Source organism: Blennius ocellaris, assembly GCF_963422515.1.
Source record: "Blennius ocellaris genome assembly, chromosome: 12".
In the NCBI taxonomy this organism is placed as follows: Eukaryota; Metazoa; Chordata; class Actinopteri; order Blenniiformes; family Blenniidae; genus Blennius; species Blennius ocellaris.
In genome coordinates, this window is record NC_137661.1 from 29,003,687 (window position 1) to 29,031,641 (window position 27,955).

At 51.1% G+C, this 27,955-nt stretch overlaps 3 protein-coding genes across 4 annotated transcripts in view; 2 read left to right on the forward strand and 1 right to left on the reverse strand.

Annotated features, from left to right (window-relative positions):
- Nucleotides 1–15,783, forward strand: part of sh3rf1 (SH3 domain containing ring finger 1) — a 35,886-nt gene extending 20,103 nt beyond the window's left edge. The window contains exons 3-12 of one of the 2 annotated variants that reach the window (XM_080505962.1): nucleotides 1,811–2,086; nucleotides 3,133–3,228; nucleotides 3,728–4,045; nucleotides 6,500–6,610; nucleotides 8,224–8,345; nucleotides 8,613–8,783; nucleotides 9,413–9,690; nucleotides 9,767–10,047; nucleotides 13,777–14,105; nucleotides 14,181–15,783. In XM_080505962.1, the coding sequence (XP_080362088.1) occupies nucleotides 1,811–2,086; nucleotides 3,133–3,228; nucleotides 3,728–4,045; nucleotides 6,500–6,610; nucleotides 8,224–8,345; nucleotides 8,613–8,783; nucleotides 9,413–9,690; nucleotides 9,767–10,047; nucleotides 13,777–14,105; nucleotides 14,181–14,349 (2,151 nt within the window). In that variant the 3' untranslated portion in view covers nucleotides 14,350–15,783. The remainder of the gene's footprint in view (nucleotides 1–1,810; nucleotides 2,087–3,132; nucleotides 3,229–3,727; nucleotides 4,046–6,499; nucleotides 6,611–8,223; nucleotides 8,346–8,612; nucleotides 8,784–9,412; nucleotides 9,691–9,766; nucleotides 10,048–13,776; nucleotides 14,106–14,180) is intronic. The other variant, XM_080505963.1, reaches the window with a different exon arrangement.
- Nucleotides 15,784–18,295: 2,512 nt separating this feature from the next.
- Nucleotides 18,296–20,188, forward strand: cbr4 (carbonyl reductase 4; the record flags this gene model as incomplete). The annotated part of the gene is made up of 5 exons (XM_080505983.1): nucleotides 18,296–18,418; nucleotides 18,938–19,174; nucleotides 19,332–19,452; nucleotides 19,542–19,678; nucleotides 19,875–20,188. Exons 2-5 carry the CDS (start codon nucleotides 19,006–19,008, stop codon nucleotides 20,186–20,188), a joined length of 741 nt encoding a protein of 246 aa, XP_080362109.1. The 5' UTR covers nucleotides 18,296–18,418; nucleotides 18,938–19,005.
- An 898-nt stretch (nucleotides 20,189–21,086) lies between these two features.
- Nucleotides 21,087–27,955, reverse strand: part of palld (palladin, cytoskeletal associated protein) — a 13,318-nt gene continuing 6,449 nt past the window's right edge. Inside the window, 10 exon segments of the mRNA XM_080506379.1 lie at nucleotides 21,087–22,484; nucleotides 22,786–22,919; nucleotides 22,991–23,156; nucleotides 23,703–23,910; nucleotides 24,175–24,307; nucleotides 24,879–24,967; nucleotides 25,104–25,105; nucleotides 25,108–25,179; nucleotides 25,182–25,251; nucleotides 25,525–25,762. Coding sequence (XP_080362505.1) covers nucleotides 22,324–22,484; nucleotides 22,786–22,919; nucleotides 22,991–23,156; nucleotides 23,703–23,910; nucleotides 24,175–24,307; nucleotides 24,879–24,967; nucleotides 25,104–25,105; nucleotides 25,108–25,179; nucleotides 25,182–25,251; nucleotides 25,525–25,762 — 1,273 coding nt within the window. The 3' untranslated portion in view covers nucleotides 21,087–22,323.

A 27,955-nucleotide genomic window follows, 5' to 3' on the forward strand; every position in this document is an offset into this window, starting at 1 on the left:
TGACAAACGAGCGCTCACGAATGTCCCAGTGTCAGAAGGACCAGCATTTCATATTTACCATGGAATTACATCCTCTTGGTTTCTGTTCTGTCTTCTGAAACCAAAATGGCAGAGCTTCACTTTCATTAGCATTTTGATCACGGAGCTCCCCGCCAGGCCTGGTGGGCTCAAAGCCAGCGTCCCCTGAAAGGAGGCCCAGTTCAGTGCAGTGAGGGGGGGCTGGGGGCCCCCCTCCTCTGCAGCAGGGTAATGTCAGCCTGGCTCACCATCACAAATCATTCTGTACTTTCTTCTCCTCTGAGCTTTTAAACGCTTCATTAGCCTTCAACAAGCCTGCAGAGGCCTGCAGAGGTCTGCGTTAACCCCCGCCTCTCTGGACGTCCCAGCTGACGTGGTATGACACTTTACCTTCCACAGACCAGACCCAGTCAGCTGGCAGTGTTTGGGATTCTGATCACTGGATGGCGTCTCAGAGGACTGGGCTAAATGGTGGGGTTGTTTGGACCGGAGCCTTGCTCATGAACACCCTCCTGAAAGGACAACATTGATGCTGCCCCCCCCCCCCACCCCCCCCCCCCCCCCCCCCCCGCTCGCCGTCTCCCTCTTCCTGGATTGTCTCCCTGAATGAGCCTTTCAGGACCCCACTTCACGGTCTGGGTACAAACCTTCCTCTGAGGGATGGAGGGGGCGGAGCCTGGGCTTCTTCAGCGTTTAGTCAGCTTCTTGAACCAGCAGAGTCTTTAATGGAACTCCGTCTGCTCAAGGTGTCAAACATCCAGGAGCTGCTTCCTTACTGATCCAGGAATCATAACTCCGACTGTACACTGATGAAGGTCAGCTGTTGTTTCTGGTTCTGGTTCCGTCTGGTAACCACGTCCCTACCAGGGTCTAGTTCTGGTTCCGTCCTGGTAACACGTCCCTACCAGGGTCTAGTTCTGGTTCCGTCCTGGTAACACGTCCCTACCAGGGTCTAGTTCTGGTTCCGTCCTGGTAACACGTCCCTACCAGGGTCTAGTTCTGGTTCCGTCTCTGGTTCATGTCTCATGAAGACGGTGCTTCATGAGACATGAACCAGTGTTCAGTCCCACATCGCCTCGTTGTTCTTCACTAGTGTTAGTGATGCATTACTTAGTTACTTAGTAACACCTCACTCTCATATGACCACTTTTTACAGTAATGAGTAATCTACTGTTACTATTTCTAAACCAGTAATCAGATTAAAGTTACTTCTCCAAGCTGCTGTATGTTACTATTGTAGAGTTACTATTGTAGTTACTATTGTAGTTACTATTGTAGTTACTATTGTAGCATTACTGTTGTATGTTATTATTGTAGTATATAGTTATTATTGTAGCATTACTGTTATATAGTTATTATTGTAGAGTTACTGTTATATAGTTATTATTGTAGCATTACTGTTATATAGTTATTATTGTAGAGTTACTGTTATATAGTTATTATTGTAGCATTACTGTTATATAGTTATTATTGTAGCATTACTGTTGTATAGTTATTATTGTAGCATTACTGTTGTATAGTTTACTATTGTAGCATTACTGTTATATAGTTACTATTGTAGCATTACTGTTATATAGTTACTATTGTAGCATTACTGTTGTCACGTCCACAGACAGATGTTGTCAGCAGCTGCTGAAAGTAATAAAAAGTAACTCAAATGGAAGGAGAACTCCAGGAAAAGGTGCTGGTTCTTAGACAGTTGTATACTTGGTCCCAGAACCAAACCAGAGAACCTCACCAGGTCTCGGAGACATTGTCCTTCCTGTCTCTAACGTCCCCGCTCCGTTGACAGGGTGTCCCCCAGCTGCCTTGTGCCAAGGCGCTCTACAACTATGACGGCAAGGAGCCAGGAGACCTGAAGTTCAGCAAGGGTGACATCATCATCCTGCGCCGGCAGGTGGATGAGAACTGGTTCCACGGGGAGCTGGGCGGCGTCCACGGCTTCTTCCCCACCAACTTCGTCCAGGTGGTGAAGCCGCTGCCGCAGCCGCCGCCGCAGTGCAAGGCGCTGTACGACTTCGAGCTGAAAGACAAGGAGGCCGACAAGGACTGTCTGCCCTTCTGCAAGGTGAGACGCCACACTGCCGCCACACTGCAGCCACACTGCCGCCACACTGCAGCCACACTGCAGCCACACTGCCACACTGCTGCCACACTGCAGCCACACTGCCACCACACTGCCGCCACACTGCCGCCACACTGCCGCCACACTGCCACACTGCAGCCACACTGCAGCCACACTGCCACACTGCCGCCACACTGCCGCCACACTGCCACACTGCCGCCACACTACCGCCACACTGCAGCCACACTACCGCCACACTGCAGCCACACTGCAGCCACACTGCCACACTGCAGCCACACTGCCACCTGCAGCCACACTACCGCCACACTGCAGCCACACTGCAGCCACACTGCAGCCACACTGCAGCCACACTGCCGCCACACTGCCGCCACACTGCCGCCACACTGCCGCCACACTGCAGCCACACTGCCGCCACACTACCGCCACACTGCAGCCACACTACCGCCACACTGCAGCCACACTGCAGCCACACTGCAGCCACACTGCAGCCACACTGCCGCCACACTGCCGCCACACTGCCGCCACACTGCCGCCACACTGCAGCCACACTGCCACACTGCAGCCACACTGCCGCCGCACTGCCGCCACACTGCCACACTGCAGCCACACTGCCGCCACACTACCGCCACACTGCAGCCACACCTACCGCCACACTGCCACACTGCAGCCACACTGCAGCCACACTACCGCCACACTGCCACACTGCAGCCACACTGCCGCCACACTGCCACACTGCCGCCGCACTGCCAGCTCAACCAGTCATCAAGAGCTTACAGTCCTGCTCTGGTGTTTCACACTCCGTCATCACTTCATGGCCTCTGGAGCAAAAGAAGAGGAAAGAAACCAGCTTACCAAGGAGTTCTGCTAACAGACCCCCCCCAAAGACCCCCCCCTCCCCTCTCCCCCCTCCCCCCCCCAGGGCTCGTCCCATTTAATCAAACGTTGTCCTCATCTCATTACTCCTGGTGAGCTTGTCCCTCCAGGAAGACGACACTGTTGTTAATTCCACTTGGTCCGCTGTGCTCCAGGACGACGTCCTGACGGTGATCCGCAGGGTGGACGAGAACTGGGCCGAGGGAATGCTGGGAGACAAGATCGGGATTTTCCCCATCTCGTATGTGGAGGTAAGAAAATGTGGATTTGCTTTTCTAAAGTCAGTGTCACCAATGGTGGGTGGAGCAGGAGGGTGGGTGGAGCAGCAGCCTGGGTGGAGCGTCGGTCTTCAGAGGAGGAGCTCAGGCAGCCGCTCATTACCAGGAGGCGTGTCGGGGTTCTGGCCTCCAGAAGCAGAGTCACAGCTGGCTGAGACTCGGCAGGTGAGTCAGACAAGCTGTGGTCACATGACGGGGAGGAGCTGCGGCCCTGCGGCCCTGCGGCCCTGCGGCTCTGCAGGTGGCCTGTGTTTGGAGGACTTGCTGCATTTGGAGCACCAACGTTCCATCAGAACAGGCTTTGAGGATGAGTAGGTCCAGGAAGACGTGTCCTCCACCAAGGACACATGGGACGGATCAATGGGACACCATTGAGACGCTTTCTATGTCAACACTTGTGACAGAAAGGCAGAGTTGTTTTATAGAGAGTGACAGTTTTCATGATCATTTTAATGCCCCCCCCCCCCCACAGTTCAACTCGGCGGCCCGGCAGCTTATAGAGTTGGACAAGCCGTCAGACCCCGGTGCAGACGGTGGGGAGGGGGCCTCCTCGGGGGCCTCCTCGGGGCCCCAGAGCAACGGCGCCCAGCGGGCCGGGGAGAAGAAGAACAGCAAGAAACGACATTCCTTCACCTCCCTCACCATGTCCCACAAACCCATGCTGGCCCCCCCCCCCCAGCGCCACTCCATGGAGATCAGCGGCCCCGTCCTCATCAGCTCCAGCAACCCCACGGCAGCGGCTCGCATCAGTGAGATGAGTGGGGGTCTGTCCTGCAGCGCACCTTCACAGGTAAGAGGGGGGGCGGGGCCTGCTGGGGAACTGGGGGTTCCATTAACACCAGGGTCCACTCACAGTAGAACCCCCATTGGAGGAACAGGCTGGAACTGTTCCACTGATTGAGAAGAGATTCAACAACTCAGTTTGTAGCAGCAGGTACAAGAAAGGAGCTTTGCATTTAGACGCTTCTTGAAAACCTGAAGGTCGATTTCTGGCTGAACTCCACATTATTGTCCTCCAACAAACATTCTGGATACAAGCAGAACGCCCCCCCGCTTGTAAAGTGGCTGGGTGGAGGCCTGTCAGGGTGGAGGCCTGCAGCGGGGTGGAGGTTGCAGCGGGGTGGAGGTTGCAGCGGGGTGGAGGCTGCAGCGGGGTGGAGGCCTGTCAGGGTGGAGGCCTGCAGCGGGGTGGAGGCCTGCAGCGGGGTGGAGGTTGCAGCGGGGTGGAGGTTGCAGCGGGGTGGAGGCTGCAGCGGGGTGGAGGCTGCAGCGGGGTGGAGGCTGCAGCGGGGTGGAGGCCTGCAGCGGGGTGGAGGTTGCAGCGGGGTGGAGGTTGCAGCGGGGTGGAGGTTGCAGCGGGGTGGAGGCTGCAGCGGGGTGGAGGCTGCAGCGGGGTGGAGGCCTGCAGCGGGGTGGAGGTTGCAGCGGGGTGGAGGTTGCAGCGGGGTGGAGGTTGCAGCGGGGTGGAGGCTGCAGCGGGGTGGAGGCTGCAGCGGGGTGGAGGCTGCAGCGGGGTGGAGGTTGCAGCGGGGTGGAGGTTGCAGCGGGGTGGAGGCCTGCAGCGGGGTGGAGATTGCAGCGGGGTGGAGGTTGCAGCGGGGTGGAGGCTGCAGCGGGGTGGAGGCTGCAGCGGGGTGGAGGCTGCAGCGGGGTGGAGGCTGCAGCGGGGTGGAGGCCTGCAGCGGGGTGGAGGTTGCAGCGGGGTGGAGGTTGCAGCGGGGTGGAGGTTGCAGCGGGGTGGAGGTTGCAGCGGGGTGGAGGCTGCAGCGGGGTGGAGGTTGCAGCGGGGTGGAGATTGCAGCGGGGTGGAGGTTGCAGCGGGGTGGAGGTTGCAGCGGGGTGGAGGCCTGCAGCGGGGTGGAGGTTGCAGCGGGGTGGAGGTTGCAGCGGGGTGGAGGTTGCAGCGGGGTGGAGGCTGCAGCGGGGTGGAGGCCGCGGCGGGGTGGAGGTTGCAGCAGGGTGGAGGCCGCGGCGGGGTGGAGGTTGCAGCAGGGTGGAGGTTGCTCGCCACTTGAGGTGGAGGTTTGAGTCGATGCTCGACATTCACTGTGTCACACGACGATAAGAAACCTTTTGAAAAGTCCTAAATGTTTTGTTGAAGATCAACAAGATTTGGCAGAAGAAATGATCCAGTACTTCTGATTGGAGACGAGTCTCAGTCTTCATGATCTTCATCAGTACTTCTGATTGGAGACGAGTCTCAGTCTTCATGATCTTCATCAGTACTTCTGATTGGAGACGAGTCTCAGTCTTCATGATCTTCATTAGTACTTCTGATTGGAGACGAGTCTCAGTCTTCATGATCTTCATCACAACAGCTTTTTATCACCTTCACGGCATAGAAGGTTTTGAAGAGGTTTGTCTTTCTGGGCTGCTTATTTGTTCAATACTGGCAGTTTGGGATTTCCACTCATGTCTCATTGGGGGATTGTAACTAATCTGTTTTATTACGCCTCCCTCTTTGTGAGTCTTTCTCTCCTTAACGTACTTTACTTTCCGTGCTGTCTGCTTAGCGCAGGCTTTCCACAGTGACGCTCTAAAACCCTCCATTAAGCTCAGGCATGAAGCTTTGGTCCACAGTGAGTGTCTGTCCTCCTCCGTGAGACAGTAGATCCTGAAGCCTTTTCATGTAAATATGATTTGTGTATCACCAAAGAAGTATTTCCACGTATATATCCACACTTCAATCAGGAGCTCTTTTCACACTGGAAGGTCAAACAAAGACGTCTTCTCTGGTAAAGAGACGCTTCACTGGGACAACGGGACCAACGCTGTGTTTGGTGGACAGAGTTCTGTCTCATTAAGATAAATGAATAAATGACAGCTCTGCAGGTGTCCTGGTCCACATCCTGGAGGGGAGACCACGAGACCAGGACTCTGTCTGGGGACAAACAGAGAGAGTGATGAGGAGGAGGCATGAAGGCTCTAGTTTCATGTTCTAGATTCTGGATGAGGCTCCTCGTTCTGCCGGTTCTGGAGAACCCCTCAGGAGGCGGTCCGGTCTGGACCAGTTACAGGGGACATTGTGTCCAACAGGACGGCCTTGTTACCAGGACACCGTCTCTGTGTCCAATGAAAAGCCTTTCTGAGGTCACCTGCTCTCTGAGGTCCAACATGGCGACTGTTACCATGGAAACAAGGCCTCATGTGTCTCTGCTAGTGAAACACCATGGAGGTGCTTCATGTTATCAGGAGCTGATTGTTTGCTGCATCAAACATCTTTACAGGTTCTCTTGTATTGCAGGTACATATTTGCACATCTGGACTGATCGTGACCCCCCCCCCGAGCAGCCCCGTCACCACGGCCACCGTCTTCACGTTTCCCCCGGAGACCAGCTACACGTCTGTCGCTGTGGTGAGTGAAGGAGGAAATGTTCACAAGCTGGGGCTTTAACCAAACATCCATTACAACTGGGATTTTACACAAGTCCTGATTTTCAGTAGCAAAAGAGCTCCAGCTGTTTTGGAGCATAAAAGTATGTCGTTGTGAAGAAAAGGGTGTTTATCTGCTTTACTTCTTTCCTGTTCTCGTATCGAACAAACATCAGCGTCATCATGCAGCCCATTTCTCTGGAGTCACTTCATGTTCACCATGAACAGAAACACTTGAATGACACTGAGTCCTCTTGTGTGTGATGGAGAACAATTGCATGTGTTTCTACAACGTTGCTTGAATTAAACCTAGTAACTGTACATCTGCACTGCACGACTTCTATTCTCTCCACTGGAACAGCCATCTGCTTCTTAACGTACGGCTTCTGTCTGAAGGCAGTTTTGGCACTAAGCCGTATTAATGCCTAACGTCACGCCGACATGGTAGAATTATGCATCACAGGAATGTAAAGGTGGAACGTGTGTGCATCAAATCAGTCGCTGTGCAGAATGTGAGTCGGTCTGCAGGGCGTCGTGAACCACACGGCTTCAGGTGTATTACAGTTATTACACTTATTACAGTACTTCACAACCACACAGTGAGACGTGACGGGCCTCACATGAGGGGGTCCTCCAGGTCCTCCAGGTCCTCCAGGTCCTCCAGGTCCTCCAGTCAGCAGCTTTCTAACCTGGTCAGGGAGGGTTCTGGTAGTTATGTACTTTATTATTCATTTTATGTCAGCAGACTGAAAACAGGTGTGTGTGTGTGTGTGTGTGTGTGTGTGTGTGTGTGTGTGTGTGTGTGTGTGTGTGTGTGTGTGTGTGTGTGTGTGTGTGTGTGTGTGTGTGTGTGTGTGTGTGTGTGTGTGTGTGTGTGTGTGTGTGTGTGTCCCTCCATGATGTTTAGAACAGATCATTCTTCTCGCCTGCAGGAAACTAATTTTCAGTGTTTGAGCGTCAAACCAAGAGACGTCGGGGCAGCAGGGTGGTGTCTGAGCACCACCCTGCTGCCCCGGGTGTCATGGAAACCATTACTGTGCTCCTCACTGGAGGTGGAGGTGGAGGTGGAGGTGGAGACGGAGGTGGAGGTGGAGGCGGAGGTGGAGGTGGAGGCGGAGGCCTGTCCTTCAGTTTTCCACGCAGCAAGACCTGGTTTGAGTTTTCCACAGTTCCAATAAGTGTGTTTGTTGTTTGGTGACATCACGAGCTGGGAGCCTCAGTGATGTCATCATTGTACCAGCGTACAGATGTGATCATTTCCCTTCAAGACAAAGCCCTGGGCGTCTTCTGAGCCTGCAGATGTTGAAGCAGGGAAAAGCAGCAGTCCAGATGAAGCTGCTTGGTTTGACGGCTGATCTGTCGTCGATTTGCTCTAATTAAATACTGCAATGGATGTAACACCCTGCTCTGTGGTCGCCTAGCAACAGACAAGCAAGCAGAACCAGGGATTGTCCACTGCGGGGGGGGGGGGGGGTACTCTCTCTCTAGTATCGACGAACCTGAGGGAAAAACCTCATCCTCTTTTCCTCATAAACAGTTTCCTGTTGCGTAACGCCTTCCGACCAGTGACGGTGTCCCTCCTCCCCCCCTGTACAGGATGCTCTCCCGCCACCACCCCCTCCTCCCCCCCAGTGCTCCGGGGCAGCGTTCTCCCTGGCTGCAGGACAGAGGCCCTCCCCCAGCATCAGCGACCAGAGTGGGAGACAAAGACCCACAGTGTGAGTTACAACAACAGTCCCACGCTGCTTCACTGTGCAGCCAAACGTCACAAAGGCTTTGATCGGCGGGAGGAAGTCCTCGTCTGTGTGGAGCCCCCCAAAGCCCCCCCCCCCCCCCCCCCAATCCCCCCCTCTGGTCTTCTCAGAGGTCACATGTCTGCTGGAGCACCGGGCCGCAGGCTGAAGTCCAACGAATGAACCCATGTGGAATGTCAGCTGCTTTCCTGTTGGCCTTTCTGAAACGTGTCCTCCCTCTGCTGTGAGCAGCTACGTGGCCATGTTCCCCTACGCCCCCCGCAAGGACGACGAGCTGGAGCTGAGGAAGGGCCAGATGTTCCTGGTGCTGGAGCGCTGCCAGGACGGCTGGTTCAAGGGCACCTCCATGCACACCGGCAAGATCGGCGTCTTCCCGGGGAACTACATGAGTCCCGTCAGCAGGTGAGTCCACAGTCCGTCCCCTTTCACCTGTCCTCTCTGGGCTCCGCCTCCTGAACGGCTCCGCCTCCGGAATGGCTCCTTCACTTTTCTGGGACTGGATGATGATGATGACAGCCTCTCTTGACTCCTCCCTCTCTTGACTCCTCCCTCTCTTGGCCACCCCCTCTCTTGGTCTCCTCTCTCGGCCCCTCCCCTCTCTTGGCCACTCCCTCTCTTGACTCCTCCCCTAAATTGACTCCTCCCCTCTCGTGGCTCCTCCCCTCTCTTGGTCTCCTCTCTCGGCCCCTCCCCTCTCTTGGCCACTCCCTCTCTTGACTCCTCCCCTAAATTGACTCCTCCCCTCTCGTGGCTCCTCCCCTCTCTTGGTCTCCTCTCTCGGCCCCTCCCCTCTCTTGGCCACTCCCTCTCTTGACTCCTCCCCTAAATTGACTCCTCCCCTCTCCTGGCTCCTCCCCTCTCGTGGCTCCTCCCTCTCTCTTGGTCTCCTCTCTCGGCCCCTCACCTATCTTGGCCACTCCCTCTTTTGACTCCTCCCCTCTCATGGCCCATCCCTCTCCTGGCTCCTCCCCTATTGGCTCCTCCCCTCTCGTGGCTCCTCCCTCTCCTGGCTCCCCCCCTCTCCTCGGCAGGACGGCGTCCAGCAGCCAGCCCAAGGGGCCCCTGACCCTGTGCAGCCAGTCTGGGAGGGGCGTCACGGTGGTCAGCCCGCCGTCTGGTCCCCCGGGGGCCGTGGTCCCGGGGCCCGACTTCAACAAAGCCCTCGTCTGCTCCGGCGCCGTTCCCGCCAACTGCCAACCTGCCGCCGCGGTGGCCTCGGCTCAAACGGCCACCGGGCAGCAGCCAAAAGTGCCGCTGCACCTCGGCGCCCAGATGACGGTGAACCAGGCTCGCCACGCCGCCAGGACGGGTACGTCCGGCCGCCGCCGCGTCTCTGCACAGGGGGCGGGGCTTCAACTGACCCAGTGTTGTTGTTGCGTCTGCAGCGGCGTGTCACAGCCAGGACAGGCCCGCGGCGGCGGTGACGCCCATCCAGACGGCGCCGCCCGGAACCTTCGCCCCCCACCTGGCCGTGGGCCCGCAGCCCCCCGGGGGGGCGCAGGGCTGCACCCGGGCCGGGGGGGCCCTGGGCTGCGCCGCCGCCTCCCTGACTCCACCCAACGTCAGCGCTGCGTCTCTGGAGGGCGACGCTCTGAGGCCCGGCCCCCTTCTGGCCGGGGGGGGGAACAACGCCGCTCTCGCCTGCCGGCTGGACAAAGACGCCAAAGTAGGGGGGACATTTTAATTTTTACCGGCTTCTGATCTATGTTGCTGTGATTCCGTCTTCCTTCCTCCCTCAGGAGGATAATATTATAAATAAATATTATTGTTCTATAATAATATTCTAGTAGCAGGAGGATTATTCTATAATATTCTAGTAGCAGGAGGATTATTCTATAATAATAATCTAGTAGCAGGAGGATTATTCTATAATAATATTCTAGTAGCAGGAGGATTATTCTATAATATTCTAGTAGCAGGAGGATTATTCTATAATAATATTCTAGTAGCAGGAGGATTATTCTATAATAATAATCTAGTAGCAGGAGGATTATTCTATAATAATAATCTAGTAGCAGGAGGATTATTCTATAATAATAATCTAGTAGCAGGAGGATTATTCTATAATATTCTAGTAGCAGGAGGATTATTCTATAATAATAATCTAGTAGCAGGAGGATTATTCTATAATAATAATCTAGTAGCAGGAGGATTATTCTATAATAATATTCTAGTAGCAGGAGGATTATTCTATAATATTCTAGTAGCAGGAGGATTATTCTATAATATTCTAGTAGCAGGAGGATTATTCTATAATATTCTAGTAGCAGGAGGATTATTCTATAATATTCTAGTAGCAGGAGGATTATTCTATAATAATAATCTAGTAGCAGGAGGATTATTCTATAATAATAATCTAGTAGCAGGAGGATTATTCTATAATAATATTCTAGTAGCAGGAGGATTATTCTATAATAATAATCTAGTAGCAGGAGGATTATTCTATAATAATATTCTAGTAGCAGGAGGATTATTCTATAATAATATTCTAGTAGCAGGAGGATTATTCTATAATAATATTCTAGTAGCAGGAGGATTATTCTATAATAATAATCTAGTAGCAGGAGGATTATTCTATAATATTCTAGTAGCAGGAGGATTATTCTATAATAATATTCTAGTAGCAGGAGGATTATTCTATAATAATATTCTAGTAGCAGGAGGATTATTCTATAATAATATTCTAGTAGCAGGAGGATTATTCTATAATATTCTAGTAGCAGGAGGATTATTCTATAATAATAATCTAGTAGCAGGAGGATTATTCTATAATAATAATCTAGTAGCAGGAGGATTATTCTATAATAATAATCTAGTAGCAGGAGGATTATTCTATAATATTCTAGTAGCAGGAGGATTATTCTATAATAATAATCTAGTAGCAGGAGGATTATTCTATAATAATAATCTAGTAGCAGGAGGATTATTCTATAATATTCTAGTAGCAGGAGGATTATTCTATAATAATAATCTAGTAGCAGGAGGATTATTCTATAATAATAATCTAGTAGCAGGAGGATTATTCTATAATAATAATCTAGTAGCAGGAGGATTATTCTATAATATTCTAGTAGCAGGAGGATTATTCTATAATAATAATCTAGTAGCAGGAGGATTATTCTATAATAATAATCTAGTAGCAGGAGGATTATTCTATAATAATAATCTAGTAGCAGGAGGATTATTCTATAATAATAATCTAGTAGCAGGAGGATTATTCTATAATAATCTAGTAGCAGGAGGATTATTCTATAATATTCTAGTAGCAGGAGGATTATTCTATAATAATAATCTAGTAGCAGGAGGATTATTCTATAATATTCTAGTAGCAGGAGGATTATTCTATAATAATCTAGTAGCAGGAGGATTATTATATAATAATAATCTAGTAGCAGGAGGATTATTCTATAATATTCTAGTAGCAGGAGGATTATTCTATAATATTCTAGTAGCAGGAGGATTATTCTATAATAATATTCTAGTAGCAGGAGGATTATTCTATAATATTCTAGTAGCAGGAGGATTATTCTATAATAATAATCTAGTAGCAGGAGGATTATTCTATAATAATAATCTAGTAGCAGGAGGATTATTCTATAATAATAATCTAGTAGCAGGAGGATTATTCTATAATAATAATCTAGTAGCAGGAGGATTATTCTATAATATTCTAGTAGCAGGAGGATTATTCTATAATAATAATCTAGTAGCAGGAGGATTATTCTATAATAATAATCTAGTAGCAGGAGGATTATTCTATAATATTCTAGTAGCAGGAGGATTATTCTATAATAATAATCTAGTAGCAGGAGGATTATTCTATAATAATAATCTAGTAGCAGGAGGATTATTCTATAATAATAATCTAGTAGCAGGAGGATTATTCTATAATATTCTAGTAGCAGGAGGATTATTCTATAATAATAATCTAGTAGCAGGAGGATTATTCTATAATAATAATCTAGTAGCAGGAGGATTATTCTATAATAATAATCTAGTAGCAGGAGGATTATTCTATAATAATAATCTAGTAGCAGGAGGATTATTCTATAATAATAATCTAGTAGCAGGAGGATTATTCTATAATAATCTAGTAGCAGGAGGATTATTCTATAATATTCTAGTAGCAGGAGGATTATTCTATAATAATATTCTAGTAGCAGGAGGATTATTCTATAATAATAATCTAGTAGCAGGAGGATTATTCTATAATAATAATCTAGTAGCAGGAGGATTATTCTATAATAATAATCTAGTAGCAGGAGGATTATTCTATAATAATCTAGTAGCAGGAGGATTATTCTATAATATTCTAGTAGCAGGAGGATTATTCTATAATAATAATCTAGTAGCAGGAGGATTATTCTATAATATTCTAGTAGCAGGAGGATTATTCTATAATAATCTAGTAGCAGGAGGATTATTATATAATAATAATCTAGTAGCAGGAGGATTATTCTATAATAATAATCTAGTAGCAGGAGGATTATTCTATAATAATAATCTAGTAGCAGGAGGATTATTCTATAATAATAATCTAGTAGCAGGAGGATTATTCTATAATAATAATCTAGTAGCAGGAGGATTATTCTATAATAATAATCTAGTAGCAGGAGGATTATTCTATAATAATAATCTAGTAGCAGGAGGATTATTCTATAATAATCTAGTAGCAGGAGGATTATTCTATAATATTCTAGTAGCAGGAGGATTATTCTATAATAATAATCTAGTAGCAGGAGGATTATTCTATAATATTCTAGTAGCAGGAGGATTATTCTATAATAATCTAGTAGCAGGAGGATTATTATATAATAATAATCTAGTAGCAGGAGGATTATTCTATAATATTCTAGTAGCAGGAGGATTATTCTATAATATTCTAGTAGCAGGAGGATTATTCTATAATAATATTCTAGTAGCAGGAGGATTATTCTATAATATTCTAGTAGCAGGAGGATTATTCTATAATAATCTAGTAGCAGGAGGATTATTCTATAATAATAATCTAGTAGCAGGAGGATTATTCTATAATAATAATCTAGTAGCAGGAGGATTATTCTATAATATTCTAGTAGCAGGAGGATTATTCTATAATAATAATCTAGTAGCAGGAGGATTATTCTATAATAATAATCTAGTAGCAGGAGGATTATTCTATAATAATAATCTAGTAGCAGGAGGATTATTCTATAATAATAATCTAGTAGCAGGAGGATTATTCTATAATAATAATCTAGTAGCAGGAGGATTATTCTATAATAATAATCTAGTAGCAGGAGGATTATTCTATAATAATCTAGTAGCAGGAGGACGGCTTGTTGTTGTTCTGTCTCTTGCTCCTGATTCTACTGAAGCCGTTGCAGTTCAAGTGACTGATGCTTCACTGCTGCAGAGAGAAAAGAAGAGCCTGCTGAAGCTGCTGTCCTCCAACAAGAAGAAGCCCCGCCCCTCCCCGCCCTCCTCGCCCACCCTGGAGGCGGAGCAGGCTGCAGCGGGAGAGCTGCTCCACGGCGCCGTGGGCCCCGACGCCCCGTCTCCCTCCAGCTCCGTCAGCGGCCTGGAGCCCGATCCCGCTGCAGCGTCTTCCTCCTCCGGCCCAGACTCCTCCCATCGGAGGAGCGGTCCCCTGGATGGATGTGCTCCCATAGCTCCGCCCCCTCGCCAGCCCTGCTCCTCCCTGCTGCCTCAGCAGCACGACGCACGGCCCATCATCTGTGAGAGGTACGTCTGCAGCCTCTCCACTTCCTGTCCGGGTCCCCGGTGCTCCTCGGTGCTGAACACGGTGCTTCCCTGCAGGTACCGGGTGGTGGTGTCCTACCCCCCCCAGAGTGAGGCGGAGCTGGAGCTGAAGGAGGGCGACATCGTGTTCGTCCACAGGAAGCGTGAGGACGGCTGGTTCAAAGGGACGCTGCAGAGGAACGGCCGGACCGGCCTGTTCCCCGGCAGCTTCGTGGACAGCCTCTGATACCGCCGCCGCCCCGCCGGACAAAACCACGCCCACCGCCACTCCTAGGGGGCGGGGCCAACCTGCCGCTACTCCTAGGGGGCGGGGCCAACCCGCCAGCACTCCTTGGGGCCGGAGCCAACCCAACCGGCACTCCTAGGGGGCGGAGCCAACCCACCCGGCACTCCTAGGGGGCGGGGCCAACCCGCCAGTGCTCCTAGGGGGCGGGGCCAACCAGAAACAGCAGCATGTGAGATGTGATGAGCCGTTTATCAGTGAAAGCACAGAGGAGAGAGGAGAGAGCACACGACTCATGACCTTTTGTTTTTGTTGATTATTTATATCTTTGTTATACTTCAGCTGTTGATGTGTGCCTTGTACTGTTCCTCACTTTATTGTACATAAGGACACAAATACGCGTCGTCCTCAAACCAGTATGAGCTGTTCATATCAGTATCTTAACTTATTTCATGCCTGAGCTTCCCAGTGCCACATGAAGGTCCGGTCCAGTTCCAGCCTTAGTCCCTGGTTCACACTGGGACGAAGGTCCGGTCCAGTTCCAGCCTTAGTCCCTGGTTCACACTGGGACGAAGGTCCGGTCCAGTTCCAGCCTTAGTCCCTGGTTCACACTGGGACGAAGGTCCGGTCCAGTTCCAGCCTTAGTCCCTGGTTCACACTGGGACGAAGGTCCGGTCCAGTTCCAGCCTTAGTCCCTGGTTCACACTGGGACTTTCCTCTGAGTCGCCGTGGTGAACCGGCTCACAACAGGAAGTTGTTCTTCCTCTGTTTCTTCCCCACATCTGGGCTCTTCTGGCTGCAAGGAGGAAACATCGAAGTGTTCCCAGGTTCCTCCACTTCTTCTCTGCTGCGCGGCTCTTTGAAGGGCTGTTCCTGCAGAGATCAAAGGCTTGCCTGCAGAGATCAAAGGCTTGTCTGCAAAGAGCGACGCCATGCAGAAGAACATTGTTCATCTGAAAAGAAGAACACACACACTCTCACACACTCCATTGTAAACGTTGCAGTCAGATATTGCTGATCTTGTACCTTCTGGCTCTGAAGCAGCGACGTGGCGTCAGAGCGTCTTTACCTCCATCAGGCCCCCTGCTGCTCACCTGCTTCAACTCATTCCTAATGTGACTTGTGGCAATAAAGCCGTGTGGCTGAAGCAGAAGGACTGGCTGAAGCAGAGAACGACTGGCTGAAGCAGAGAACGACTGGCTGAAGCAGAGAACGACTGGCTGAAGCAGAGAACGACTGGCTGAAGCAGAACGACTGGCTGAAGCAGAGAACGACTGGCTGAAGCAGAGAACGACTGGCTGAAGCAGAGAACGACTGGCTGAAGCAGAGAACGACTGGCTGAAGCAGAGAACGACTGGCTGAAGCAGAGAACGACTGGCTGAAGCAGAGAACGACTGGCTGAAGCAGAGAACGACTGGCTGAAGCACAGAAGGACTGGCTGAAGCAGAGAACGACTGGCTGAAGCAGAGAACGACTGGCTGAAGCAGAGAACGACTGGCTGAAGCAGAGAACGACTGGCTGAAGCAGAGAACGACTGGCTGAAGCACAGAAGGACTGGCTGAAGCAGAGAACGACTGGCTGAAGCAGAACGACTGGCTGAAGCAGAACGACTGGCTGAAGCAGAACGACTGGCTGAAGCAGAGAACGACTGGCTGAAGCAGAACGACCGCAGCTCGGCTGCTTCCTGTGTTTCTATTGAATCTCGTTTTTATGGAACTGGATCACTTTGAACCTTGTTTTTTATTTCCTCTCCGTTTGGAAATGGTTTTGGTTTGTGTTGTTTAGTTGAACTGACTTGAATTCTGAACGTTTCCTGGAGGTCGGAGGACATTTGGTCGTAGTTTTCATTGTTAAATATGAACAAAGAGACTTAGTGAGTTTAGGGGGAATTCTTATCTCAAGCAAAACAAAACGTTTCCAACACTTTCTTGTCGGTGGAACTTTTCCTGGAAGCTGTGGATCTTAAATTAAATAACTCTGCAGACATGAGACGATAAATCATTTAGGAACAGTGAAAATCATTTGACCGTCACGTTTGTGTGAAAATGACAAAGAGCACAGGTGATTGTTGAAGCTTGTCTCAGATCAGTTAGTTTGACGTAGTGAGACGTTCAGAAACACTGAAGATCAACTCCAGTAGAAACGTCTGGTTGAAGACCTCCGATGTTAAATCTGAAGACGACTTCAAACTCCACGTCAGAGGAAACGAACGGGATCAGAGATGCAGCTGGAGGGTTTTTGTTTGTTTGTTTGTTTTGATAAGAACATGTTTATTTAATGTTATGATTCTTTGTTGTTTGTCTTTATTTCACTGTCGAACCACAAACTTCATGTTAAACCTGCTGCCTTCCTTTAAAACATTCTGGACTTTATTGGCCAATCTAATTAAGAGAAAGGTTTTTTAAATGATTTACACATTGTTTTATTTGCCTTAAACCCCCCCCCCCCCCCCCCCACACACACACACACACAGAGCAGGTGACGTCTCACTGGTCATGTGGTCTGGAGGTCTGAACCAGGAGGAGGAAGACCTGGTCTCTGCTGGACTCCTGCTTCTTCTTCTTGGTCCCTGAAGGGACGTCTGTGACTGACTGCTGGAAAATGTCTGTAGTTGTTTGAAAATGTGGAGTTTGGAGGGAAAAGATGGTACAAATCACTGTTAGGGCCTTGTTGTTGTTGTTGTTGTTGTTGTTTGTTTCTGTCTCGCCTTTCTGATCAGATTAAACCTGATGTCACTCAGTTGTCTTGGCAACCACCACACCGACCTCGGGCTGGAAACCCTGCAGTGTCTTCATTTCACTGGAAAGCCTTTAACACACACACACACACACACACACACACACACACACACACACACACACACACACACACACACACACACACACACACACACACTAACCGTACTGACTCCTCATCATGTTTCATGCGTCGGCTGCACAGTTTCAGATGAAGCGTTTCTCATCATTTTTACTCTCCTTTCGTTTCTGGGAACAAAAGAACCTGAACAGATTTTCTACAGCCGAGGCGACTTACTTGATTTATTTTGGGTTTTCTGTTGTTTTTTCTAGTTACTTTGTTTTTATGTCGAAAAATGGTGAAACTGAAATCAACCTATTTGGCACAAGTCTATTATGTGAAAAATGTTTTGAAGTATTTGAGGGAATCGCACATTTTGTAAAGAAAATCTCTATAACAATAAAAACTAAAGGTTTCCATACATTTCCACGGCCTCCTTGCTTTTTCCTCCTGACGACGTCCTGGGCTGCTCTTTGTTACGTCACACACACACACACACACACACACACACACACACACACACACACACACACTTCTAATCAAAGTGTTTGGGGTCAGTCTGTGGTCATTAATGTCGTGTTGCTGTCGGGGTGAACAAACAAACAAACAAACAAACTTGTCATGAGCAGTTTTTCACTAAGAATCACGAACCGTCTCTTTGATCTCGTCGTTTCATTCGACGACGACTTAATGAAGCTTTATCGACGCGTCGCATGTTTACAAACACCTGCTGTGTTTTTATTTATTGGTTATTGTTCAGTCTCAGAAGACTAAAGTTTGATTTGGGGATTTATTTCTATCTTCTTGGCAATAAATCTCATGGTGTGTGTGTGTGTGTGTGTGTGTGTGTGTGTGTGTGTGTGTGTGTGTGTCCTGGTAGTGAACAATGACACATCCAGCAGAGAGGATAAGTCATGACAACAATTAAAAAATGATTTCTTCATCCTACAGCAGTAGACTGACCCTCATCATCATCATCATCTTCATCTTCATCACAATAATAATAGCAAACGGACACATTTGTTTATAAAAACGTTGTTGACGTTCAGCGAAGCCTGACAAACACAGTGTCGTCCTGTAACGTGCCCGCGCAGCGCGTCCACAGCGCCTCCTGCAGGCGCGTCGCGCGCGTCGCGTCGTCAACGAAAACAAATATGGCGGCGCCGTCAAGCCTCCACTCCTCCGCTCATCCCCCTTTCCTCCTCCTTTAAACACGTTTACAGCTTCAGTCCAGAACAAGGGAAGACAGCGCGTGACGTTTGAACCTCACCTGCAGGTAAATCTGATGTTCGTGTCCAGTGACGTCAGCGAACGTTCATAGTTATGAGACGAAAGTAAACAACGGAAGACTTGAGCTGTTCGCTGCTGCCGTCAAGTGATTTTAACTGCGCTTTTATTAATGCCTTTACGGTAAAACAAGATCGCGTACGGCCGCTACAGACACTGCCGTCAAGTGAGCCGCACCTGATTTTAACTGCGCTTTTATTATCGCCTTGACGGTAAAACAAGATAGCGTACGGCCGCCACAGACAGACAGACAGACAGACAGACAGACAGACAGACAGACAGACAGACAGATAGACAGATAGATAGATAGATAGATAGATAGATAGATAGATAGATAGATAGATAGATAGATAGATAGATAGATAGATAGATAGATAGATTGTCTGTTTACAATTTGTCATGAAACACAAGTATTCATCGGTTTATGCCTAATTTCACCTCAGTGCAATACGAGACATTCTCCTTTATTACCACAGCAAAACAAAAGAAAATGCCTGCTTTGGCCCAGTTGTGCTGCAGGAGGCTGACGTTGAGAGGCAGGTGGAGCAGCAGGTGGAGCGGCAGGTGGAGCAGGTGATGGTGCAGCAGTGTCGTCAGGCCATGTCCAGGCTGGCGGTGGTGAGCGGCGGCTCCAGGGGCATCGGGGGGGCCGTGGCCCGGCTGCTGGCCCAGAGGGGCTGCAGGGTGGCCGTCCTGTCCAGGGACGGAGACGCCGCCCGGGCCACTGTGGACTCTCTCCACGGAGGTAAGGCGGCGTCGTACCGACGCACACGTTCACGAAATGAAAAGCCCCTGGTGGTTTCACAGTGACGTCCTGTTCTGCTGGAAGGCGTCAGAGGAAGCTCTTCTTCTGTCCCACATGCAGACATGAACAAGTGAGTGTCCCCGTTTGTCCTCCTCAGGCGATCATGTGTCTTTTAGCTGCGACGTCTCCAGAGAGCAGGACGTCCAGAAAACCTTCCAGGACATAAACAGAACCTGTGGAAACATCACTTACCTTGTAAACGCTGCAGGAATCAACAGGCGAGGCTCTGCACAAGTTTCAGTAACGCGTTTCTCCCCTCTCTCTGTCTATATATCTATAAGACATTGACTGTGTCTCTCGTCCTCAGGGACTCCTTGCTGCTCCGGACGAAGCAGGAGGACATGATGAATCTTCTTCACACCAACCTGCTGGGCTCCATGTTGACCAGCAGGGCGGCGCTGCGCAGCATGCTGCACGTCCAGGGCGCGTCCATCCTCAATATAGGTACAGACGCTCTGCTGCACCGCCTCTCTGGGGCCACTAGGTGGCGCTGTTCCTCATGTTCCTCATGTTCCTCATGTTCCTCATGTTCCTCATGACCACTGACTGGTGGTGAGAAACATATAAAGGTATTTGTTGATTCAAGGTCAAACTTTGTCACTACAAATCTGGCACTTTTACACTTTTCTTAACATGTCAGGCTCCGTGGTGGGCCTCAAGGGGAACCCCGGCCAGAGTGTGTATGGCGCCTGCAAGGCCGGTCTGGAGGGCTTCACCCGCTGCCTTGCTAAGGAAGTGGCGTCACGCAGCGTCAGAGTCAACCTGCTGGCTCCAGGCTTCATCCACACACACATGACTGCAGCGCTGCAGGAGGCAGGCGGGGGGCGCTGCATCCCTCTGGGACGCTTCGGGGAGCCGGAGGACGTGAGCCTGGCGGCACTTTTCCTCCTGGAGGCGTCGTACGTGACGGGGCAGGTGCTGGTGGTGGATGGAGGCCTGCAGTTGGTCATGTAGGGGGGGGGGGGGGGCACAGCTGGTCATGTAGGGGGGGTCAGGCCTGCAGCTGGTCATGTAGGGGGAGTCACAGTTGGTCATGTAGGGGGGGTCAGGCCTGCAGCTGGTCATGTAGGGGGAGTCACAGTTGGTCATGTAGGGGGGGGTCAGGCAGGCTGCAGGCAGGATTCTCTACTTCTGCGTTCAGTTGAAGAGGAAGCAGCTTCTGGACTCTGGATTGACGACCGTCTGGATGAAATCCAGATGTTTGGACGCCACCGTTTCTCTGGAGCCTCAATAAAGGCGACGCTTGTGAGACGTGATGTTTCTGTCTGTTCATTCCTGCGACACACGAGTGAATAAGTGCAGGTTTTTATCAGACACGTCGTGTCGTTGACAAACGGAGTCGAAGAAAAGCACCAAACATCTGGTGGGTGACTTTCTGCTGAGTCACTGTCTGGAGCAGCAGCGTCACCTGATGCCTGCAGCCGGCGGTCGTGACCAACATGGCCGACTCCAGAGTGTCTGGCCCGGCCCAGACCCCCCCCCCCCCCCCGAGCTCCTCCTGTAAAACACAACGCTGCCGCCGACTGTAACCCTGGAACATGTTTTGTTTCAGTCCCGGCCGCCGCACGGCCGGCACGCTGCTGCCCCGGCATCCCCCACCACCGGCCCCCCAGGGGGGGGCTGCAGCTGGATGGAATTAGAGGTGGGGGTATTTTTAGCTCTGGGAATGTTTGAGGCTGCAGACGATCGTCTCACTGAGTTAATTCAACTATTAGAGTGAAAATCGTCTTTCATCTTTCTTCTTTGTGACTCAAACGACTGCGTCACTTCAAAGTGACGAGCAGCAGAGATCCTCCATCACGAGGTCTCATGTTCCTCCTGGAAGCCGTCAGTCTGTAAAAACTTCTCAGTCTGAAGAGTCTGACTTTATTAACGTTCATAACCTCAAATGATAGCAGAGAACAATAATCCACATACAGGCAGAGAACAACACAAGACGTCCACCTTTTACAGAAACATCCATTATAAATATGTTTTTGTTTGTCATGTTAGTTTACTAACCCCTTAATAATGGAAGAAAACTGTTGTGCATCTATACATCCTTGTAAAAGTACTGTGGCACCATACGAGTGTTTGCATCAAGTGATTTAAGGCAGTAAATACATTTATAAAACTTCATAATACAGACAGGATTGTTTTCATCAGTGAACAGAAGGTTGCAGTATAATTTATGTCGAGATTGTCAAGAAAGCAAACAGTCTTTTTTCATACAAAAATAAACTGACGAACGCTGAAGGCTTCGTCTCGTCACGTCTCAATTCACACCAATAGAAAAGAAACCGCTAAAGAAAGAATCAGCAAAATGACTAAAGGTTTGTTTGACTAGATTTACCACTTCACCGTAACGCCGACCTGCTAATCCCATCCTTCACTCCTTCACCACAGAAACTCTTCATGTCTTTCCTCACTTCCTCTTGACAAAGTGCTTCAGGCGGCGCCCGTCTGACTGCAGGGTCCTGCAGGGTCCTGCAGGGTCCTGAGACCACGGTCTGACTGCAGGGTCCTGCAGGGTCCTGAGACCACGGTCTGACTGCAGGGTCCTGCAGGGTCCTGCAGGGTCCTGAGACCACGGTCTGACTGCAGGGTCCTGCAGGGTCCTGCAGGGTCCTGAGACCACGGTCTGACTGCAGGGTCCTGCAGGGTCCTGCAGGGTCCTGAGACCACGGTCTGACTGCAGGGTCCTGAGACCACCGTCTGATACTGTCCTTCACAATCCTGCTGTTAAAACGTCCATAAAGCTTTATTGTTTACCGTTCATGTTCCAGGCTTGCTGGAGGAGAAACTAGCAGTCGGTGTTTTCAGGCGCCGCCTCAACATGTATAGTGAGAGTTTAAGTTTTACCCTGACAGTCGTACCACTTTATCATCAGTCTATTATCGTCCAGATGTTCTTCCTGATGTCACTTGATTGAACCAAAACTCGGGGAAACGTTCTGTAGAAAGAAACGTTCTGCAGAAAACTAACAGAGATCACGGTTGCACCATCAGCCGTCCGTCTCTGTGCAGTTCAGTGGAGGTGGACCAGGTCTCAGCCGGGTCTCTGGAGCCGCTGGAGTCCAGGGCAGCCCCCCCCCCCCCCCCCCCTCGTCTCTACAGGTCGTCACTCTCCACCAGGCCACCAGGGGGCAGTGGGCTGGAGTCGGGGAAGAAGGCCGCCTTCACGTCCAGCCCTCGCTCCGTCAGCGCAGCGTAGCGGCTGGTGGACGGACGGACCTTCTTGGGTTTGGGGACGTTTGGCTGCTGCCATTGAGCTGAGGACAGACAGGAGACACTTGTCTCAGGAGACACTTCTGATCTGGGATTGTTTTTCATCTGTCTCTTCTTCTCAGACAATCGTCAAAGAATCGTATTTGAAGGTTTTACATTGAGGCTATTCCAGCTCTGTCCAGCAGGCGGCAGTCATGAGCACATTTGAAAGGTTTTAAATGAAGAAGTGCGACACACAGTGTTCAAAGTGTTTCTACCAGTAATAAAGAAATATAGTGAATCTCTGCTTTACTGCGGCGATGAAACAAGATCTTGAGCTGCGAGTGTTGAAGTGTTGAAAGTTACCGAGGACGTCGAGCCGCGCCGTGCTGGAGACGATGCCGGCGTCGTTCTTGGCCGACACGGTGTACCAGCCGGCGTCTTCCTTCATGGCCGGCTGGATGATCATGCACAGGTAACCACAGTTGTCCTGGTGCATGCTGGGAACAAGCATCAACATGTTGAAGAATACAGATCGAGTGTTTTGGTGGTTCCGTTTTTGTTTTTGTACCTGATTCTGTCCGTATTGTGAGTGAAGGACTCGTTCTCCCTCTTCCAGAAGATCTGTGGGTACGGCACCGCGGTGACCCGGCACTCCAGTCGCACCGGGTGACCCTCGGCAACGCTGGTGTTCTGCAGCTTCTCCACAAACGAAGGGGCCTTGTGTATCTCTTTGGCTGCAGGAGACGGCGAGTCAGGTGACTCAGGTGAGTCAGGTGACTGTCATGTGACTGTCAGGTGACTCCAGGTGACTGTCAGGTGCCTGTCATGTGACTGTCAGGTTACTGTCATGGGACTGTCAGGTGACTCCAGGTGACTGTCAGGTGCCTGTCATGTGACTGTCAGGTGACTGTCAGGTGACTGTCATGTGCCTGTCAGGTGACTCCAGGTGACTGTCAGGTGCCTGTCATGTGACTCCAGGTGACTGTCATGTGACTGTCAGGTGACTGTCAGGTGCCTGTCATGTGACTGTCAGGTGACTCCGGGTGACTGTCATGTGCCTGTCATGTGACTTCAGGTGACTGTCAGGTGACTGTCATGTGACTCCAGGTGACTGTCATGTGACTGTCAGGTGCCTGTCATGTGACTGTCATGTGACTGTCAGGTGACGTCAGGTGACTCCAGGTGCCTGTCATGTGACTGTCAGGTGACTGTCAGGTGACGTCAGGTGACTCCAGGTGACTCCAGGTGACTCCAGGCCTCAGTGAGTCCCGTCTGCTTACCTGCAACGATGAGTTCCAGGTTGAAGGAGTTCTGTCCGGCTCGGTTGCTGGCGATGCAGGTGTAGATCCCGGCGTCCCGGCTGGTGACCGGCTCGATGACCAGCGAGTGCACGCCGTTCTCCCTCACCAGCATCTTGTGGGCGGAGTCAGGGCGGATGGTCTGTCCGTCCAGCTGCCAGATGAGGTCAGGAGTTGGCAGGCCGCTCACCTGCAGGCGGTTAAAACCAAGAGGTGTGAAGGTTCCTTCACGCTCCACAGTTCAAACTGAGTTTCTGCAGCTTGTGCTTGTTTGGGCTGCAGTAAAGGAGCTGCAGCTGTTGTGGCGCCGCCAACATCTGTTTAGTGTGTCTGTGTTTGTCTGGAGGAGCCGGGGGGCTTCTGGAGTCAGCTGATCCTCTTCCACCTCCTGACCCTCCTGACCCTCCTGCACTCCTGCAGCGTGAGGCAGCAGCTGTGGTTGCAGAGTGTTTACCTTGCAGTCCATGCGGCAGAGCCGGCCCTCCTGGACGATGAGGTCGCCGGGCGCCTGCAGGAAATGTGGGCGGAAGTGACGCTCTTGGATGTTTTCGTTGTCGTCGCCACTGTCTCTGGACCGAGACCTCGGCCTGGTGACAGAAATACAAAGGTTTGTGTCCGACGTGCCCTCAGTGCTTTGCAACAATAGAAGCAGAGATGCAGAAAAGAACTGGACGGAGGAAACAAGATGATGGAGCAGCGAAAGAAGTTGGGATAGAAAGAAACTGTAAACTCAGAATTGTATTTTTCTCGTCACGGAGCAACTGTGTTCAAGTAAAGGCATCCAGACAAAGGGCTTGTTCAGCCTCTTTGTCTTTTATCATTGGTGGGGGGGACGGGGACTTCACCCCCCAGCCAAAGACAGTGAGACACCGTCTGTCCTCCTGACTCCAAACATGTCATCTGATCAGGACGATGCGTCTCAATAACGGCTCACAGGTGCTTTTTATCTTCTGGGACCTGCCATCGGAGGTCCTCTGGGCGATTTCAACTAACTGTTTTAGGTTAGGGTTAGGGTTAGGTTAAACATAAGCCTCCTCCATGTTAGGGTTAGGGTTAGGGCTAGGCCAGTAAGGGTTAGGTTAGAGTTAGGTTAGGCTAGGGTTCAGGTTAGGTTAGTTCGGGTTAGGCCAGTAAAACACAGAGCTGCTGGAGCCTCACCTGCGCAGGTGACCAGGAGCAGAGCGCTGGCTCCGGCCTCGCTGGTTCACGGCCTGGACCATCATCCTGCCGGTGCAGCTCACCCTGCCCTGTGGGGGGGGGGGGGGGGGGGGGGGGCAAGCCACAAGCAGCAGTCAGAATGACAGGAGGAAATCAAAATGAGTGTTGGAACATTTTGTTTCTGGCCCCTGGCTCATTTGTGCGCCGACGTGCCCTTGAGCTCACCTCGGGTTTCCTGCTAAGACGGTGTAGTTCCCGTCGTCGTCCAGCGAGGCTGCGGCCGTGTGCAGGGAGCAGGTTCATCAGGGTCCCGGCTGATCCGGTAGTGCTCGCTCCTCTTGGAGATCTGCTTCCCGTCTTTGAACCAGTAGACCTGCGGGGAGAAAGTCCCACTTATTGGATCCACTATTTCAACATACGTCTGGTTGTTTCCTGGAGCCTCTTGCTACTCTCTCTGTTCATCTGTTTCCATGGCCAGGCCTGTCATCACCGCATCATCAACAGCCTTCCTGGTTCTCTCCTTATCTCCACACACACACATGTACAGAACCTCCACCTTCCACCGTCAGCTTCACACATCAGCAGCCAGCCTTCAGAAGGACACGGAGCTTATCTCCTGGCGTGGTGGCGTTCTGCACTCCCTCACCTTTGGCTGCGGGTCTCCGGTGACCTTGCAGGAGAAGGTGACCGGCATGCCCTCGAAGACTTTGTAGTGTTTGAGCTTGTGGTGGAAGGCCGGCGCCGCCCCCTGGCCCGCCGAGTCCTCGTCGTGCTGCACGTCGTCGTCCGACTCCTCCACCGGAGAGCGCTCCAGACGGAACTCGATCTCACTGATGAGGCGCTGCTCAAAGCTGGACACTTTGTACTCCTGCAAGCAGAAACAGCTGGTTCAGAGGGGTAGGGTCAGACATCGACTAGAGGAAGGGGTAGGGTCAGACATCGACTAGAGGAAGGAGTAGGGGGTCAGACATCGACTAGAGGAAGGGGTAGGGTCAGACGGTCGACTAGAGGAAGGGGTAGGGTCAGACATCGACTAGAGGAAGGGGTAGGGTCAGATGGTCAGAGGAAGGGGTAGGGTCAGACATCGACTAGAGGAAGGGGTAGGGTCAGACATCGACTAGAGGAAGGGGTAGGGTCAGATGGTCAACTAGAGGAAGGGGTAGGGTCAGACGGTCGACTAGAAGAAGGGGTAGGGTCAGACGGTCGACTAGAAGAAGGGGTAGGGTCAGACGGTCGACTAGAGGAAGGGGTAGGGTCAGACGGTCGACTAGAGGAAGGGGTAGGGTCAGACGGTCAACTAGAGGAAGGGGTAGGGTCAGACGGTCGACTAGAAGAAGGGGTAGGGTCAGACGGTCGACCTAGAGGAAGGTGTAGGGTCAGACAGTCGACTAGAGGAAGGGGTAGGGTCAGACATCGACTAGAGGAAGGGGTAGGGTCAGATGGTCAACTAGAGGAAGGGTAGGGTCAGACGGTCGACTAGAGGAAGGGGTAGGGTCAGACGGTCAACTAGAGGAAGGGGTAGGGTCAGACGGTCAACTAGAGGAAGGGGTAGGGTCAGACGGTCGACTAGAAGAAGGGGTAGGGTCAGACGGTCGACTAGAGGAAGGTGTAGGGTCAGACGGTCGACTAGAGGAAGGGGTAGGGTCAGACATCGACTAGAGGAAGGGGTAGGGTCAGATGGTCGACTAGAGGAAGGGGTAGGGTCAGACATCGACTAGAGGAAGGGGTAGGGTCAGACAGTCGACTAGAGGAAGGGGTAGGGTCAGACAGTCGACTAGAGAAAGGGGTAGGGTCAGACGGTCAACTAGAGGAAGGGGTAGGGTCAGACATCGACTAGAGGAAGGGGTAGGGTCAGATGGTCGACTAGAGGAAGGGGTAGGGTCAGACAGTCGACTAGAGAAAGGGGTAGGGTCAGACGGTCGACTAGAGGAAGGTGTAGGGTCAGACATCGACTAGAGGAAGGGGTAGGGTCAGACGGTCAACTAGAGGAAGGGGTAGGGTCAGACGGTCAACTAGAGGAAGGGGTAGGGTCAGATGGTCGACTAGAGAGAAGGCGGTTCTACAATCAGGCGGCGATGGCCGACATGTTTGGCAGCGTGAAGTGGAACCGTCAACAGAACCCTGCTTGTCTCAATGCTTCACTGTCTCATCAACCAGTCCTCAGTCACACTAACTACCAGTAATTCTGTTACTCAGAGGAGCCACCGTCAACCCCCCCTAACCCTAACCCCCCCTAACCCCCCCTAACCCTAACCCCCCTAACCCCTAACCCCTAACCCTAACCCCTAACCCTAACCCCTAACCCTGACCCCCCCTAACCCTAACCCCTAACCCTAACCCTAACCCCCCCTAACCCTAACCCCTAACCCTAACCCCTAACCCCTAACCCTAACCCCTAACCCTAACCCCTAACCCTGACCCCCCCTAACCCTAAACCCCTAACCCTAACCCCTAACCCTGACCCCCACAGCTCTGGAGGCGGCGGCCAGTCTGATGAGATCAGATCTGGTCCCTGGAGGAAACACCTCAGATCTGGTCCCTGAGGAAACAGCTCAGATCTGGTCCCTGAGGAAACAGCTCAGATCTGGTCCCTGGAGGAAACAGCTCAGATCTGGTCCCTGGAGGAAACGGCTCAGATCTGGTCCCTGAGGAAACAGCTCAGATCTGGTCCCTGGAGGAAACAGCTCAGATCTGGTCCCTGAGGAAACAGCTCAGATCTGGTCCCTGAGGAAACAGCTCAGGATCTGGTCCCTGAGGGAAACAGCTCAGATCTGGTCCCTGAGGAAACAGCTCAGATCTGGTCCCTGAGGAAACAGCTCAGATCTGGTCCCTGGAGGAAACAGCTGAGACCTGGTCCCTGCTGGACTCTCACATGCAGACGAGTGCAGCAGCATGCTGAGCATGACGGCAGCAGAGACGGAGACGAGAGACTAGATAGAGGGACACATGCTTCAGGATCTGATCTTCTCACTCCAGTCTGAAGGACAAGAACCAGAGTCTCATACAAACGCTGCAGACACACCACTTTCTCTGACTCTTGTTTGCTATTCATGCCCTTATCAGCGTATTCCCAGGCG